This window comes from Bactrocera dorsalis, chromosome 3, assembly GCF_023373825.1.
Source record: "Bactrocera dorsalis isolate Fly_Bdor chromosome 3, ASM2337382v1, whole genome shotgun sequence".
Taxonomy (NCBI): Eukaryota; Metazoa; Arthropoda; class Insecta; order Diptera; family Tephritidae; genus Bactrocera; species Bactrocera dorsalis.
In genome coordinates this window covers 10532109-10550114 of record NC_064305.1, presented here as the reverse complement: position 1 = coordinate 10550114, position 18006 = coordinate 10532109, and the positions used below count along the sequence as shown (strand labels likewise).

The 18006-nt window shown below is 29.7% G+C and overlaps 1 protein-coding gene across 14 annotated transcripts in view; it reads left to right on the top strand.

The window, feature by feature from the left end:
* The window catches only part of LOC105233822 (heterogeneous nuclear ribonucleoprotein L), a 289357-nt gene that overhangs the window by 256999 nt on the left and 14352 nt on the right, over positions 1 to 18006 (top strand). For 9 of the 14 annotated variants that reach the window (XM_049453016.1, XM_049453012.1, XM_049453014.1 and 6 more), the window contains 2 exons: positions 7379 to 7599; positions 8323 to 8436. In XM_049453016.1, coding sequence (XP_049308973.1) covers positions 7379 to 7599; positions 8323 to 8436 — 335 coding nt within the window. The remainder of the gene's footprint in view (positions 1 to 7378; positions 7600 to 8322; positions 8437 to 18006) is intronic. The other 5 variants (XM_049453024.1, XM_049453022.1, XM_049453017.1 and 2 more) reach the window with 2 other exon arrangements.

Here is an 18006-nt window from a genome sequence, read left to right as displayed (position 1 = left end):
TGCTCTATACCCTGAAATATAGGTTTTAAGACACCCCTAACAAATATCTCCCAAGTATGAATTCTTAATTTTCTCTCTTTTCTCTTTTTTCGAGGTATCTGATAGAAAAATCCAGGTTTCATTTTCAACCACTTGACAAAATATTTCGTTTCATAGATTTTAGAGAAAATTCAATGCTCAACAAAATGGTCTGGTATGTTTTCTTCGTAAACATAACCGTTTAAAAGATATTAATGGTTGAAGTTCGATTATCTAAAGACACATTATTTTCTTAGGAATTTTATAGCTCAGTAAAAAAAATAATTTTAAATTGCTAAACTTACAGCTTCGTAGGAAATTTAATACACTGCAAAAGTAACGTCGAATTTCTCAACTTTTGTTATGATATTTGCCTAGATTGAGGCGCGTTGATAAAAAATCATTATCTAGCCAAGACACAAACCGAAAATCATATATATAAATTATTTTATTGCATATGAAATGGAAAAAATGTTATAATTATTGAAAGCGTGAAAGAAATTATTATTAGTTATATTAAAAAAACATAAAAAAAGTTAAATAAATAAAAAATAATAACAATAAAAAATTTAAATAAATACAATTTAATATAAAAATAAAAATAAATTATATTTAAATTTTTTTTTTTTTTTTGATAATTTTTGTACTCGTATGTTATTATATTTTTTCACTGCTTCACTTACACTTTTTTCACTTGAAACTAAAAAAAGTTACAAAAATTAATATCCTTATTTGCTAAACACAAAGCCTTTTTCTCAAGTACTTACAAATCCAAAACGCTTCTATTTAATTGCTCCACTCGCCATTATAACACCTTTTAAAATACAAAGTGTAGCCAGCAGCTTACCAGCGCCCTAAAGCGCACACTCATGCGCTTCATAACACTTTTCAACCGCCAATGCATTAGCGCTAATTCTGCTTAAAAGTAGGTAAAAAACAAAAGCAAATTTTAACTCACGAAAATTGCGTCGTTACGCGCTGTCACGCAAACGTAAAGCAAAACCGGTACCGCGTCACTTTCAAAGTGCCACACGCACCTGAAGCGCCACTTGCCGCACAGCTGTTCTGGCTGTCATCTTTTTTGCACTCTAAACTTCGCGCTGCTTGTTGTCCAAGTTGTTGCATTGGCCCGTCAGGCAATACGCCGGCAGCGCGCCAAACCAGCACAGCGCAGCGCAGATAACACGCTAAGTGAGTTAGTGTAGTGCAAGCCTTTGGCGCAAGAAACCGTTGCGGTAAACTTTTCGCGTTTGTATTTTCATATTTTTTGAATTGTAACTTTTTTTGTTGCTGCATTGTTAGTCGGGTGTGCGCTCGGCAAACTTTGCCGTTTGTCAGATGACGGAAGTGCGCACACAAAATTTTTTTGGCACATTACTCATACGCCATGGTGTGTTGATGCTATTACTTTAGACTGTGCCATATGTCGCGCATTAATGTAGTTGAGCGGAAATTTTTAAATTATTTTTTGCTCTTTTTTGTTGTAAATTTTTAGTTGTAAGCGTTACGCAATCGAGTTAGTTAAAGTTGAAATGTGTGAAACTGAACTTTCTTTATTTTTCGAAAATATTTAAATAATTCCATTTTTATTTTAAAAAAATATTTCTTTGGCGAGAAAAAAAAATTTTGATTCCATTTGAGTAAACAAAAAAAATTTTAAAATTTTTTCCGTAAAATATTTCTATTTCAACAACCTAAAAGTATGCTTAAATTTTAGACGTCAAAGTTTTAATGTTTAGCAAAATGAGCTTCACATTGTCAACACGATTGGCGACAACACTGGATTTTTATGCAATAAAAATGTTTTCTACTTAAAATAATTTAATACGCCTGAAAATATGCTTAGATTTTTGTTTGCTGACTATAGTTAATATTTTTTTTGCACATATTGTTAGATTGGCGACGACACTGGTTTTTATGCAATAAAGAGAAATCATTTAATCCGCCTGAAAGTATGCTTAGATTTTTAGTTTGTGGACTATAATTAGTATCTATTTGCAAAAAATGTTAGAGTGACATAAAACTGCTTTTTATGCAAGTGAAAAAAATAATCTTTTTACATCATCAGCCTGAAAGTATGCTTAGATTTTTAGTTTTCGGACTATAATAAATCTATATTATTTTTGCACAAGTGGCTAGACTGGCGAAAACTTTCTTTTTTCTGCAAAAACAAAAAACTTATCAACTATGTCACAATTACATTCGCCAGAAAGTATGCTTCAGTTTTTTTTTTGTTTTTGGAGTATAGTTAATATACATATTTTTTTCAAAATTTGTTAGATTGTTTTTTACGCAAAATAAAAATATGAACTGCTTCAATTTTTTATCTTAAATTAATAAAAAAAAAAATTTGTTAAATTACCACCCGATTGGCAACACTGCTCTATATGTAAGCGAAATGTAAGAGAAACCTACCTGCATGGGATATAAATGCCATAATAGCTCTAATCTACTCAAAAGTGGTACACCAGCCTAAAAGTATGCTTCCAATTTTGAATTTTGGCTTTTTACTGTAAACCCGTTCTTCAAAAATGTATTCCAAAAATTCTTTTAAATAATATTCACACTCGTCGTCAGTAAACGACACTCGGCAAAGCGCAGTTACAGCAGCTCAGAGTATTTTTCACACCGCCTTCATACAGTAAGCACTAACCTATTGCCGCCAGTAGACTTTTACAATTTTAAATTGTACACAAATAATATTTGCTGGCAAACAAAACAGCAAAGCTATATTTGCGCACACCTGCGACACCTGCAACTCAAAACTTTTTGCCACATTGAAAGCTTAAGAACCCACAAAGCACCAATACATCGCTGCCGTAAAAGCGAAAAGCTGTCAGCGTAGCCAAATTGTATTGAGCTGCTGTTAGTTGCGGGGTTAAAAACACGCAGATGCCGGCTAAGTGTGAAAAGACAAAAACAAAATAAAAATAAGAGTAATTTTTATACCCGACACGGGGTAGATTAAGTTTGCCACGAAATTTGTGCCTTCTAGCAGGAAGCGTTGGATATACTTGTACTATAAAATTCATATATAAATCATTATATCGTTCTGAAATTTTGCACATATCCTTTTCTCTCCAATTGGCTGATAATTTATCGGAACCGCTGATATCGAACCACTATAGCATATAGTGGTCATACAAATTAAGCGATCGGAATCAAGTGCTTGTATGGAAAACTTTTTTATTTGACGAGATATCTTAAAGAAATTTGGTGTGGGTTACTTTCTAATGCAATGGTGAAAACTCCGCAGATATTGTTAAGATCGAACTACTATAACATATAGCTGTCATACAAACTGAACGTTAAAAATTAAGCTCTTATAAGGAAATCTTTTTTATTTGACGAGATATCTACGCGAAATTTGGTTCGGATTATTTTCTAAGCCAATGGTGTAATCTCCGCAGATATTGTTCAGATCGAACTACTATAACATATAGCTGTCATACAAACTGAACGTTAAATATCTAGTTCTTGTATGGAAAACTTTTTAATTTGATGAGATATCTACATGAAATTTGGTTTGGATTATTTTCTAAGCCAACGGTGCAATCTCTGCAAAAATTGTTCAAATCGGATTACTATAGCATATAGCTGCCATATAAACTGAACGTTGAAAATCAACTTCTTATATGGAAAACTTTTGTATTTGATGAGTTATCTTCAAGAAATTTGTTGTGGGTTATTTTCTAAGTCATTGCTACATTCTCTGAACAAATTATTAAAATCGGACCACTATAGCATATAGCTGTCATACAAACTGAACGGTGAAAAACAAGTTATTGTATGATTTTTTGATTTTTTTTTATTGTGTAGGGTATTATAGCTACGTTACAATCGATGTTAACGTTTTTTCTTGTTTTGTAAAAAAAAAAAGTTGCAGTAAAACACATGAACGCTTATTGGCAATCAAAAGTTTGTGCACCGCTGTCTCCATGTGCTGGCAAAGTTGAGTTTGATGTATTTGCAGCTTACCACACCACAACTACATGTGAATTTACTTAAAAATACCGCAAATTAGTGTGTGTGTGTGCATGACTTTGAGTGTATACGCGAGTAAGCGTGTATGTATGTGGCCGATATATGCGTATGTATGTGTATTTATGCAAGATATATAAGTGTGTGTGCGAGTTTTGCATGTATTTGGCCCTTTTAACATACATATATGTATGTCAGTGTGTGTGCCTATCATAAGAGTGTATATGTGTGTTGCCTTACAACATTTGTTTATGCAATTTCGCTTGCCAGCTTGTTGTGGCCAACTGTGGCCACATTTCCTCCATATATGTGTGTTGTAAACAACTTTCTTTATATGTGTGCGTGTGTAATTACCTGCCTTGCTGCATTTAAAATTATGACTAAGTGCATGTTTGTCTGGAGAATATAAAGAAAACTTTGCTTTAATTGCTTTTGCGACTTCGCTGCACGACGAAACTCATATAAACCGTTATCACTTACAAGCACAAGCCGCCACTTACTACACACACACACACAGAGACACGTGTATATGCTTTATGCGAATTTCAATATGGCGCGTGCATTTCCGTTACCCCCCACCGCTTGCTCGTGTTGCAAACTTCAATACTTTGCTTTGCCAAAGTCAATGTAGTTAGTAGGAAAGCCAAAAATTAATTAAACTTTAACGCAGTTGCGGTAAAAAGCAGACGAAGACAAGACTTGCGGCTTGACAAGCGCAGCGAGGACACGGCTCAACTTCAAGGCACACACATATACATGTACACCTACATATATATGTATGTAAGCGATTTTGCAGGCAGCTAAGTCGCAATAAAAAGCGCAAAGCCGCATTAGCCAAACAAAAAACACAAAAAAAGGAAGCCGAAAACCGTTACGTCGCTTGTAAAATATTAATCAACGAATGAAAAGTAAGCTTTTGACTTGTCAGTGTTGCTTTGCTTTGAAAGCAGCGTGCAATGAAAGGGGGCGTGCTTGTGTGTGTGGCAATCTTAGCAAAAAGCCGCTGGCAATTGGCTTAGTTTCTTTATGTATTTTAAGACTTTGTATAGTGGCTTGCCCGATTTTTTTTTCATATACATATTTACAAAATTGGCAGGCAAATCTTTTAAATGTTTGGAGCATACGGCAGCTATAAAGCTGCTTGGCTGCTCAAAGCATTTGCAATATAAGTACATGAAGATGAATTAGAATAAATATAAGCTTGAACTTAAGCTGCTGTTCAAGTTATGCACTTAAACAGTTTTTGTTGCATACTTCACGGCTGATTTTGTAGTGAAGGTTAGAGTGCTAACCAAAGCATCTTGAATACAATTTCGAAGCGTATATAGCGTATTGGAAAAATTTTGTTTCACATTATTTCTAACCTATGCCTTTAATGCTATTTGTTGCATACACATAGGCTGATTTTGATTTGTACATAGTTTTTTTTTATTGAGTCTTTAAATTTTATTACTTATTTTTGCGCTATTCTTTTGAAGTTATATGCCATTTCAAAGTCATCTTGATATCAACTGGAACATTTTTTTATCTACATTACCTGTTAATCAATGCCTTTAACGTATTTTGATGCATACATGCAGGCTGATTTTGATTTGTATGTTCATCTCTAGTCTATACGCTATAGTGAAATAACTGCAAATAGGAAAGCCAGCTTTTGTTTATGATAATTATTCAATTTTTGTACAAGAACTACATTGATGCATATTTTGGTGCCTACATCTAGGCTGATTTTGCCTTTTATGTTCATATCTTTGAAGTAAGTTGTTTTTAAATGTGATTTCGAGCGCTATAATTAACTTGAAAAAAATTTCAGAATATTTGTAATATTGCAGCACAATTTCATTATTATCACTGGACAATTTTTTTATAATTTTTTTTTTTTTGAAAAACAGTGGATCAATATTAATTAATATTTAAATATTATTTTTAATAATTTAATTCTTTTAAATTTATTAAATTTTTTTATATTTTTTTAATGTTTATTTTTTAAATTACATATTTGTGATTATTTTTTTTCTTATTCGTATTTTTTTTAATTACTTAAAATCTTGTGTTTAATTTTTTAAATTTTAATTTAATATTTAAATTAAATTTAATTTTTTTAATTACTTAAAATCTTATGTTTAATTTTTTAAATTTTATTTTAATATTTAAATTCTCCTGTAAAATATTTTCATTTTCTTCTAAATTTTTCAAATTTTTTTTTTCAATTATTTCTAATTTTTGATTTAATTATTTAATTAATTTTTTATTTTTTGTAGGTTATATTTATTTATTTAAAATTTTTTCCAACTTTGCAATTTTTAAGTTATTTAATTTTTTTTAATTAGTTGCAATTTTTTAATTATTTCAATTTTTTTTAATTCATTGCAATTTTTTTTAATTATTTCAATTTTTTTTTAATTATTTGTATTTTTTTTAATTATTGATAATTTTTTATTTTTTTTTATTTTTTTTTTTAATTTTTTTGTTAATTTTTTTTTTTAATTAATTGTAATTTATTTTTAGTTTTTTTATATAATTATAATATTTACAAGTTATTATTTAAGTTTATAAACATTTCATTGCTCGCTGCTGAACACTTATCAACCAAACAACCCGTTATAGCCCACCTTACCTCAAAAAGTGTAGCTTTCACGTTGCTTACTCACACATACATAAGTATACATACATATCTATGTACATTTGTACAGCATTAAATAGCATGTGCCAGCAATAAATTACATAAGTACGTAATTACATGATAATGTACAAACACATTCGTATATACAAGTATATATATTACATAATTATATATTAACAAACTCTAATTAATTAATAATAAATCATTAAATGTTGCATTTTTGTTTATTTTTCTCTTTCTTTTCTTCCTTATTTTTCATTGTCTCGTTTTCTTGTTTGGAACTGTTGAAAATGTGTTAATTTGCGTCCTGCATCAAACGCGCTAAACAAAAACAACAACAACAAAAATACAAAAAAAAAAACAAAAAACACCTAATCATCAAATAACACACATACAAATGGCAAACGAAAAAACAAAAACAACAACAACATCAAATCATAATGAATATTGTAAAACAACAACAATTTTATTTGATTAACAATTGAATTTGCATGAACCGAATGTTTAACGTAAATGTTTTTTTTCTATTGTTGGAAAACGATTATTGCACGCTTAATTAAATTAATAATAAATTAACAAATATTTGTAAACAAATTATATGTTTTTAACTGTAAATGGAAACGCCTTTTGCTTGCATTTAAATTTAACATAAAATTATGCCAAATAAAAATCGCATTAAAATTTAAATAAACCAAATGAAAAAACTCGCATAAATAACAACAAAAAAAAACACAACAAAAACACATTTGCAAATAGTTGGCCTCATATCCACACCAACCAATTTTTGTCAATTTAAAGAGCCACCACTGTTGGGGCCAGGCGCTGCCTTCCCACCATTTGGCGCTGCGGAATTCCATCCCACCACACCGGAAAATTGGAAGGGCGCCACCATACATCCGACCGGACTGATGAAGGAGCCAGCTGTGGTGCCGGGACGCAATGCACCGGTCACATTCGCTACACAGGCACAAGGCCAGGTGAGTTCGATCGACTGCAGCATAATAACTGCACTATGTGGTTGTTTTTATTGTAATATTAAATATGCATATATAGCATATATGTGTGCATAAACAGTTGTATTTGCATCTACATTTATACATATATACTTTATTTAATAAACATGTGACTTTACAAAGAAAAGTGCTGATGAATTTGTCAGTTGCGTATACGCAGTGGTGTACTCATGCCAGCTCGCGTATGAGCGCTGTGACAGCATAACGTTAAAGTAAGCATGCATATTTGTATGGCAAACGCATACATATATGTACATATATACATAAATCACGTGCGCAATATTTTATGTGTGTATGTATGTGTATGTGAGTTTTTGAAATAAAATGCTTGCGTTATATTTATGCTTTCGCGTATACAATACCTTACTACACATATAAACATTCCTTATATATTATACATATTTTCACTATGTACTACATATTTTTTCATAAATATATATATACATATATACACATATACATATTTTTATATACTACATATATTACTTTATATATTGCTATATATTTTTATCTGCTCAAATCACAACGCTGTATCTCTTACAACATATATCTAGGCTTTCAACTTTTTCCTATCTATATCAGCCTTATTTGTTATATAAATACTATATACATATATATAAACAGATTTTTTCAAATAAACCCGTTGGCCGTTTGTAGTTTATATACATTTATGGATTTTAACTTTAGGACATTATACCTTCTCTCCAGGGTGCTGTCATGATGGTTTATGGCTTGGATCACGACACATCGAACACAGATAAATTATTCAATTTGGTCTGCTTATACGGCAATGTTGCAAGGGTAAGTTAACCAATACAATCTACCACAACTATTTATTTTATTTAACTGCTTATAAATTATGGTGCTGCAATTAATTGCCTTCGCTTATGCCGTTGAGTGAGTGCGTTGGATGAAATATTGAAAGAATAAAGTTAAACAAAAGCAACAGAGAAAATTTTCTGAAATGTATGGGCTAATAACAAAAGGAAAACAATGTTAACATAATAAAATTTTGTCTTGTTGTTAATGTATAAAAATTATAAATTAGGCACTATGATAAAGCGACTTCAAAAACTAATCGTTTTAATCATGAGACAACAATTTTTCAAGTTCTTTTGAACAAAAAATATACAAAATACATATATATGCCACAAATAAATTCAGTATAATATTAAATTATTAAAAAAAATATATTTTTTTTTTATTTTTTTATATAAAAATTTTTTTTTTTATTTTTTTTTATATAAAAAATATTTTTTTTTTTGAATTTTTTTTGTATTCGAATTTTTTTAAAAAAATTTTTGTAACAAAAAATGATAATACCCCAAAAAGTAATATATAATATGTATTTTATTTTGCCAAAAATAAGTTCAGTAAAAAATTTAATTGATAAAAAAAATTTTATTTTATAAAAAATAGTATTAATATTTTATTTTATGATTTTTTTTAAATATTAAATTTTTTTAAAACATTTTTAGTGAAAAAAAATGTTAAATTCCAAAAATTTACTTTACTTTATTTTCTATAAATGTATTATTTTACCAAAAATAAAGAAAAACTTTTATAATTATTTTATATAAAATCGTCCTTTTGGAAAGGAAAAAACCAGTGATCCAAAAAAATACTTTTTTCTTAAATATTGTTTTTATTATAAGTTTAGAAAATTACATTTTATAGAAAAATATTTTTTTTATATATTTAATTTCTTTAAAATTGTTATTGAAAAGATTATTAGTAATTTTTTCTTTATATATATATATACAATACTATTTTTACTACATAAATATTTATTTATAATATTGTTATTAAAAATTTTTAATATATTTTTTTGTTTAATTTTTTTTGTTCAATTTTTTATATAATTTAATAAAACTTTTATTTATGCTATTTTTATTAAAAAAATTTTTATTTAATTTTTATCAAAATTCATTTTCATTTGCAGTTAAAAAGAACTAAAATTCAAACCAAAATTGCATTTCAGCTGCAATAATCCTTACAAAATGTCCACTAGTGGGCTTACATGGCGTATACGTAACCACTGACAAAATAACGTTCTCCACATGCAATAATTTGCTAAATTTTTGTGAAAAATCCACTCAACCGTATTACTACTAAACGCTTACTGTTGTATCTTTTTAATATCCGCCTGAAGGGTATTTACATAACAATAGTTAGGCACTCGTAGGGCTATTACAATGACAACAAATTGCATTTGGAAGCAGTTAAAGCACTACATATGGGAAAAGTTCTCGTAAAAATGACAAAGTTTTGCATGCAAGCGTATATGTACATATACATACATATATATGTATAGGTATAACAATATATGTATACACATATACATGTGTGTGTGCGTGTGCCTAGCTAGATTACACATTGTATAAGCTTATTGGTGTGCTTGTACGCTTTATCTGCCCGCATAAATAAATTCAGTACTCCGTTTGTTTGCACAACTCTTAGGACTTACTTTGTTTGGAAGTTGCATATACCCACATAGATACACACACATACGAGTTTTGTATTTTTATATAAACCAGCATATACCTCAATCAATATGCGTAAGCGTGTACTAGCTTGCTTACAAACTATTTTTCCGGCGCACTTTGTGCGTTGCATTTCAGTATACTTACATACAAACAAAAACTGTATATGTGCGTGTGTCAGTGCGCCCATTTGTATGCAGAGTAGTTAGCTCGATTGTTCACATGAAGTCAATGACGTCGGCCTTATCTATCGCAGCAACTAAACCAGTTGAATATTGTCGTGCCACAATGGCAAAATAAATAGACTCCCACATACACACACATGTGTATATGTAACGTGCGCTTACACAATGCAAATCTACACACACACATGCTCTTACGTAAAGTTGTTGTCTCCGACATTGGCTAACAACAATTGTAAATTGTAAATATGCAGTTTAATGGAAATAAATTGAAAAAATCTGCAACGGTCATTTGCACTGGCATTTCAATAAATATTGGCAAATAAATAAAAGCGGACATGCCTGGCAGGTGAAATAAGCACGAAGTGCGCCACACACCCACACATGCATGCAGAAATGTGTAACGCATTTGTTTGCGCTGTGCAAGCATGCATTTGTATTAGTTGTTGCAATACAAGCACACACAATTATTGGCACTTTTACTGTTGCTATTCTGCTCACAAACACACTTGCATATATTGAGACTTTTGTCCATTTTGGTAGGAAAATGCATAAATTTGCATTTTTCATTGTAAATCATGACTTGCTATTTTGCATTTAATACAAATCTCTAGCTTTAATGTATTTTGCAGAATTTTTTGGTGAATTTCGGAAGCCATTTTTTATAAAGCCCTACGAATAAATTTTGTAGGCAATGAATTTAAAGCAATAAATTTGGATTTCTTTTATAGAGCAATCGTAAGAAGTATTTGTAAAAAATTAAAAAAACTATAATCTCTGAACTTATAAAAAAAAATTAAATATACATATCTACCAATTATTACAAAAAAAATTTATATAAATTTTTATTCATATTTTTTTTACAATTTATTAAAAAAAATATTTAAAATATAAAAAAATTTTTAAACAATAATTTTTTTACAAATTATTAAAAAAAATATTTTATATAATTAATATGTATTATATAAATGTTTAAAAATTATTATCAAGTGAAAAAATAAACATAAAAAATACTTAATTTTTTTATCAATATTTTCTTTTACCAAAAAAAAAATTTTTTATTTTTGGAAAAATATATTCGCCAAACTTTTTTAATAATTTCTATCATAAAAATTTGTCTATATATTTTACTTGGAATATTTGCTAAAAAAAATATTATTTAAAAAATTTTAATTATTAATAATTTCTTTCATAAAAATGTGTCTATATATTTTACTTGAAATATTTACTAAAAAAAATACTATTTAAAAAATTTTTCAGAATATTTTTTAATAAATAAAACTTATTTTTTTAGAAAAAAAAATTATCCAAAAAAAATATTTCTAAAACTTAAAATAATTTTTTGTATATAAATAAAAAATTTTCAATAAAAAAGAAATAATAATAATAATATCAATATTTTATATGAAAATTAAAAAAAAAATAGTTTTTAATTAAAAAAAAATTAAGAGTTAATAAAAATTATAATTGTATTAAAATACAATAAAATACTTATATTTTAATAATAAAACTAATTTCACTTTTTAAAAATATATTGCAATTGTTTTAAACGAAAAATAAATAAATAAAAATCCGATTAACGCGAAAAAAGTAACAGTTATAAAATTACAAAAAAGTAAAAAAAAAAAATAAAAAAAAAATATAGAAAATTATATTTTTTAATATTTAAAAGAAACATGCACATGCATCATGGCAAGGTCACTTTTAAGTAACTAAAAAGTTTCCTCTAAGGACCGGCACCCACCCTTGAACCGCTTTCGAATTTCTTCGGCGTTCCACATTACATGTCATTACCTGCGTCCAGGTCCCGTTTTTTTCAACCGCGAACATTTTCTGTATAATTCTTAAAATTCGTCCGGTTTCAAATTTTGAATGCTGGCAAGTGGATCGGCATGTTTCCGCCTTTTGACTATACTCCTTCCCCTGAAACTGTGTGGTATGCCGATACTACCCTCAGAGCAGCTATGCTATACACTTTTTCTAAAGCTTTACGTTGATTATTTTTCCTCACTGAGTGTGTCCATAACTCTGCTCCGTAAAGCAAGACATTGAGTGTGGTCGACATTTTTTTCGTTTCGACAAGTTTTCGTTTCTCCTGTGTCGGTCCACCGATATTGGCCATCAGCCTGCTGAGTTGGAAAGTTGTTTTAGACGCCTTTTCGCAGCGTTTTGGATAAGTGCGCATTAGTTATACCTGGAGTTTAATCTTACATCCAACTTTTTCAACTATTTTTTTTGCATTTTCTGAGAAAATTCATCATAGTAATATAATATATTTATATATCATATTATCAAAAAGTAGAGATTTGTACAAATATAAGGCCATAAATTATTTTTCCTTTAATATTTGTTATTTTATCTTGCGTTTCCAAAGAGTTTCAACCTACAATGATTTTTTTCTTTTTTTATCGTTTCAAAATGGGTTTCTTCCTACCATGACTTTTCTTGCTTTCAGAAATTATCTACCCTGATCTAATGAACAAGTAACTACTGTTAAAATGCTAAGTAAAAATTCAACTATTAGTACGTACAATTTTTTTATCTCTCAAATAGTTTTATCTCACTGGCAATATTGTAGAGCACATAAAATTGTACTCGCTTCCACCAACTCACCGCCTTCAAAAAAGCCAAATAATTAAAAGTTTACCAAAAACAACAATTTCACTGCCATGCTTTTACGAATACTATGAGTAGCTGTATAAAACTATAAAACAAAAATATTTACGATTTTGTCGCTGCCAACAACAATATGATATCTGTTCCTGCAGCCTAACCTCATGCTTTCGCTCACAGCTCGTTTCACTATGCCAGCTCCAAATTGTCAATTAAATGTGGCACTTAATGGCAACCGAAATATTTTCAACACAACAACTACAAAAACTGTAAGCGAAAAGAAGCTTCCATCAAACGAAATATTTTCAACACAAAAATAACAAAAACACCACATTAAGAGAAACAGAAGCTTCCATCATTCCTAGCAAAGCGTTGTGGGCAAAAATAAAACTTCCATTAAAAATTCTGCGAGACAATACGACTAAATAACGAGTGCTTTCACATAAAAGTTTCATGCAAGAAAGTTCCGTTAAAAGTTTTTACTGCATTTATTTCTACAAAAGTGCCGCTTCAGCATAAAAAATTAAACCAATTAAAAGTAGCAAATGCAAAGCAGTGAGTACGGGGCCATAAGAGATAAGCGATAGCAGTGGTTAAAGGGGAGCATTTTCAAAGGAGGGAAAGGGTTCTTACAGCAATACAGTGAGCATAATAAATATGTATGAGCATATGTGCTCACGTGGCCATTAATTTTTATTGCGCATGCCAACCAATAAATTTATGATTTTCAACATAAACTATCACAAAGCTAAAGCCAAACGGCTCGATACAATTTTCCTGCCTAAATAAATTCTTATTTGATGTGAATATGTTTTATAGGCCCTTTCAAGTGGTTGGCTATGTCAGATTTGTATCTATGTGTGTGCATTTAGCTAATATTTGTCTTTGTTTCATATTTATTTCTTGATGAAAGTGCTGTTAAAGTACGCATGGCAGCGCCATAAAATTTGATTTTATCACAACTTTTGGTATTTTAACAGCATGTGTGGAGGCTGTATTGACATAAACTTCCAATTAATGTACCGTTACTAAAAAAAAATTTATGAAAAAAGTCAGTATTTGTTCTACCATAAACGTACGAAATATTATACGTTAGGTTTTGTTTTAGATTTTCTCTAAAATTTCTCCATAAAGACAGCAAGGCGTTTGAGGGTTAATATTAGAAAATGGTTTAAATAAAGCAAAGTGCTAAGTTTAATATTAATCATTTAATTTAAGTCTAATTTTAACAGTGCTAAGCTTAAATTTAAATATAATCAATATTTTAAATAATTAATCGATACCAAAGAGTCAATAAATGATAAATATGACCGATAAATAGCAAAAGCTGAGTATTTATAAACAATATATAATAGAAAATCGATACAAGATAAACACGATCGATAAAAATCGATAAAAATGCGTAATAATCGATTCCAAAAAGTCGATAAATGATAAACACTATCGATAAATAACAAAAGTTTAATACTTAAAAAGATATATGCGAGAAAATCGATACAAGATAAATACAATCGATAAAAAATTGATATTAATGCGTAATAATCGATACCAATTAGTCAATAAATAACAAAAGTCAAATAAATAAAAAAAAATGTATGCCAAAAAAAGATAAATGATAAATATAGATAATAAAAAATCGATAAAAATACGTAATAATCGATACCAATTAATCATTAAAAACCAATTACTGTCGATAAATAACAAAATTTAAATACTTGAAAGAGTATACATAGTCCAGAAAATCGATACAAGGTAAATACGTTCGATAAAAAATCGATAAAGATGCGTAATAATAGTGGCAATTAATTGATAAATAACAAAAGTTAATTATTAAAAATATGTATGCCAAAAAATCGATAAATTATAAATATTTTCGATAAATAATCGATAAATTAAAAAAAAATTCAGCCAAATAATCGCGTTTTATAGTCTTTATAACCACAATTCATTATTAATATAGAAAATATATCTACAATACATAGTATATAATGAGAGTTAATATGTACCAAAAAAAATTAAATTAATTAAGCTTTCTTAGTGTTCAACTGATTGAGCTTCAATAATTTCTGAAATAGTTTAAATAAGAATCAATATTTTGCATAGCGTTTATTTAAAACTTGTGCTTTAAAAATAAAAACAAGTATTAGTTATCGATAAATGATAAATATGCTCGATTAAAAATCGATAATTAGGAAAAGTTTTATCAATTTATTGGTATTCATTTGCAACCACACTTCAATAGTAATATTGAAAATCTAACTCCTCTAACTGCTATATTTGCAGAAGAAGCAGAAGCAAATTTTTTATCGATCTTCGTTAATTCCGAAAATTAGTTGATATAAAAATGGAGTGTTTTTTTTTTGTTTTGCACTGGAACCGAGAGAATTAAAATAGATTAGAAACAATAATCGAAACATAAAATCGATTAATGATAAATAATTTCGAGATATTTATAATCGATAATTTTTGCAATTTTACTCTAAATAGAATTTCATTTTCATTTGTTTTTCGATAAATAATCGTTATTAAAAATATAATATTTTTTGAAGCCACTAAAACCCAATTATATGAAATGTGTCAAAAAAATATACATTAAAATAATTTTAAAATCTTATCAATAATCGGCAACTAAATTTCACATAAATCGATATTTTTTTTTTTATAAGACATTAAAAACATTCAAATTACTGAACTTCATCTGCATTCAATTATATTGCCAATAACTACATATAAGCTTTATGAAATATATTCGTTGAGGAAGTCACTAAACGATAATCGATTAATAAAAATGTTTGCGAATAATTTTTCAAACTGCTTTAACGTCAAATAACAGCACTAAAATAAGGAAAATTTTTTAGAAAAAATATTTTATAAATAATCGATAACGATAAATTTATCGATAAATAATTGATTTCAAAATTTTAGTGATATATTTTAAAAAATTTGATGCTTAATCTAAAGCATCATTTCAAATATTATGCAACTTTCTTAAAACATTTTCTTCCAATAACAATTTTCTGATAAATTTGTAGGTTATGTTTGAAAAAACCTTTCGATGGCAATGTACCCCACGAAAGTTAATTTTATAATTAATTTATTCTCATTGAACCTAATTGAGCCCACAAATCGGCAATATTTCCAATATAGCAAATAACAATGGATATACATGTGTATGTATGTATATGTATCTATGCATGTGTATGCGTGGATCATGAATTAGCAGCAAATTTGCCAATTGCGTCGTCGCTCAGCTCAAATTACAGGTGTGTGCCGCCATCATACGTTAAGGTTATAAACATGCATCATTGAGCCCCTAAGCGTCGCAATTTGTAACTGTACATTTATATTTGCAAACAACGGTAACTATGTATAGAGCCATAATGGGCAGGTGACATGTAGTATACGCACATGCATACCACAGTAGGCACTAGAGTGAAGTACAGCTTTTAGAGAGAGAGAGAAAAAAAAATCGTTGCATATCTCCAGGCGCATTGATGATGTGCTAAAATGCGTATACCAATGGAGCTACAACAACACATGCCCAAAGCCGAACAGTAAATTTGCCATTAGCGCTCGGGCACAAACAAGCATATATATGCACAAATTTGTACATATGTATGTATATATGTATGTTTATAAGTAAAGTAATGTATGTGCATACATATGTAACGGGTGATTTTTTTGAGGTTAGGATTTTCATGCATTAGTATTTGACAGATCACGTGGGATTTCAGACATGGTGTCAAAGAGAAAGATGCTCAGTATGCTTTGACATTTCAGCATGAATAGACTTACTAACGAGCAACGCTTGCAAATCATTGAATTTTATTACCAAAATCAGTGTTCGGTTCGAAATGTGTTTATCGACAAATTTTGTTCAGCGATGAGGCTCATTTCTGGTTGAATGGCTACGTAAATAAGCAAAATTGCCGCATTTGGGGTGAAGAGCAACCAGAAGCCGTTCAAGAACTGCCCATGCATCCCGAAAAATGCACTGTTTGGTGTGGTTTGTACGCTGGTGGAATCATTGGACCGTATTTTTCAAAGATGCTGTTGGACGCAACGTTACGGTGAATGGCGATCGCTATCGTTCGATGCTAACAAACTTTTTGTTGCCAAAAATGGAAGAACTGAACTTGGTTGACATGTGGTTTCAACAAGATGGCGCTACATGCCACACAGCTCGCGATTCTATGGCCATTTTGAGGGAAAACTTCGGACAACAATTCATCTCAAGAAATGGACCCGTAAGTTGGCCACCAAGATCATGCGATTTAACGCCTTTAGACTATTTTTTGTGGGGCTACGTCAAGTCTAAAGTCTACAGAAATAAGCCAGCAACTATTCCAGCTTTGGAAGACAACATTTCCGAAGAAATTCGGGCTATTCCGGCCGAAATGCTCGAAAAAGTTGCCCAAAATTGGACTTTCCGAATGGACCACCTAAGACGCAGCCGCGGTCAACATTTAAATGAAATTATCTTCAAAAAGTAAATGTCATGAACCAATCTAACGTTTCAAATAAAGAACCGATGAGAATTTTATGCGTTTTTTTTTTAAAAAAAGTTATCAAGCTCTTAAAAAATCACCCTTTATATGCTTCCATGGAAGTTTAGCATAATGGCCATTGTACCGTTGTTTGTTCGGCAAAAACAATACCATTGCCTGCCTGTCGTTCATGAAATGCCAATCAGCGTTAATCAATTTGACCTGCCGCAGCTCGGCATTTATCCTTTTAGCAAACACACATACATACATATATATCTACGCAAGCGAGTTGCCACCACTTTGGCCGCAACATGCACTCATCCTGTCCGGTTGGCTAGGCAACTCCGCTGTGTGCTATAAATAAGCCAACAACAATAGAAACAATGCATGTATATGTGTGTGCGCTTGTGGTAATGCGTAGTTGTGTTTGTATGCGTGTGCGTTACATGTCAACGTCATCACAATTAACTTGCCTTTATGCCTTATTTTGCACTGAGCGCATATTCGCTTGTCTTTTTCGGGCGGAGGCTTAATGTTTACAGCATTTTGTTGTTGTTATTGTTACCGTTAGCCGCTTTGTTTGCCATTTTGCGTCGATATTTGGGT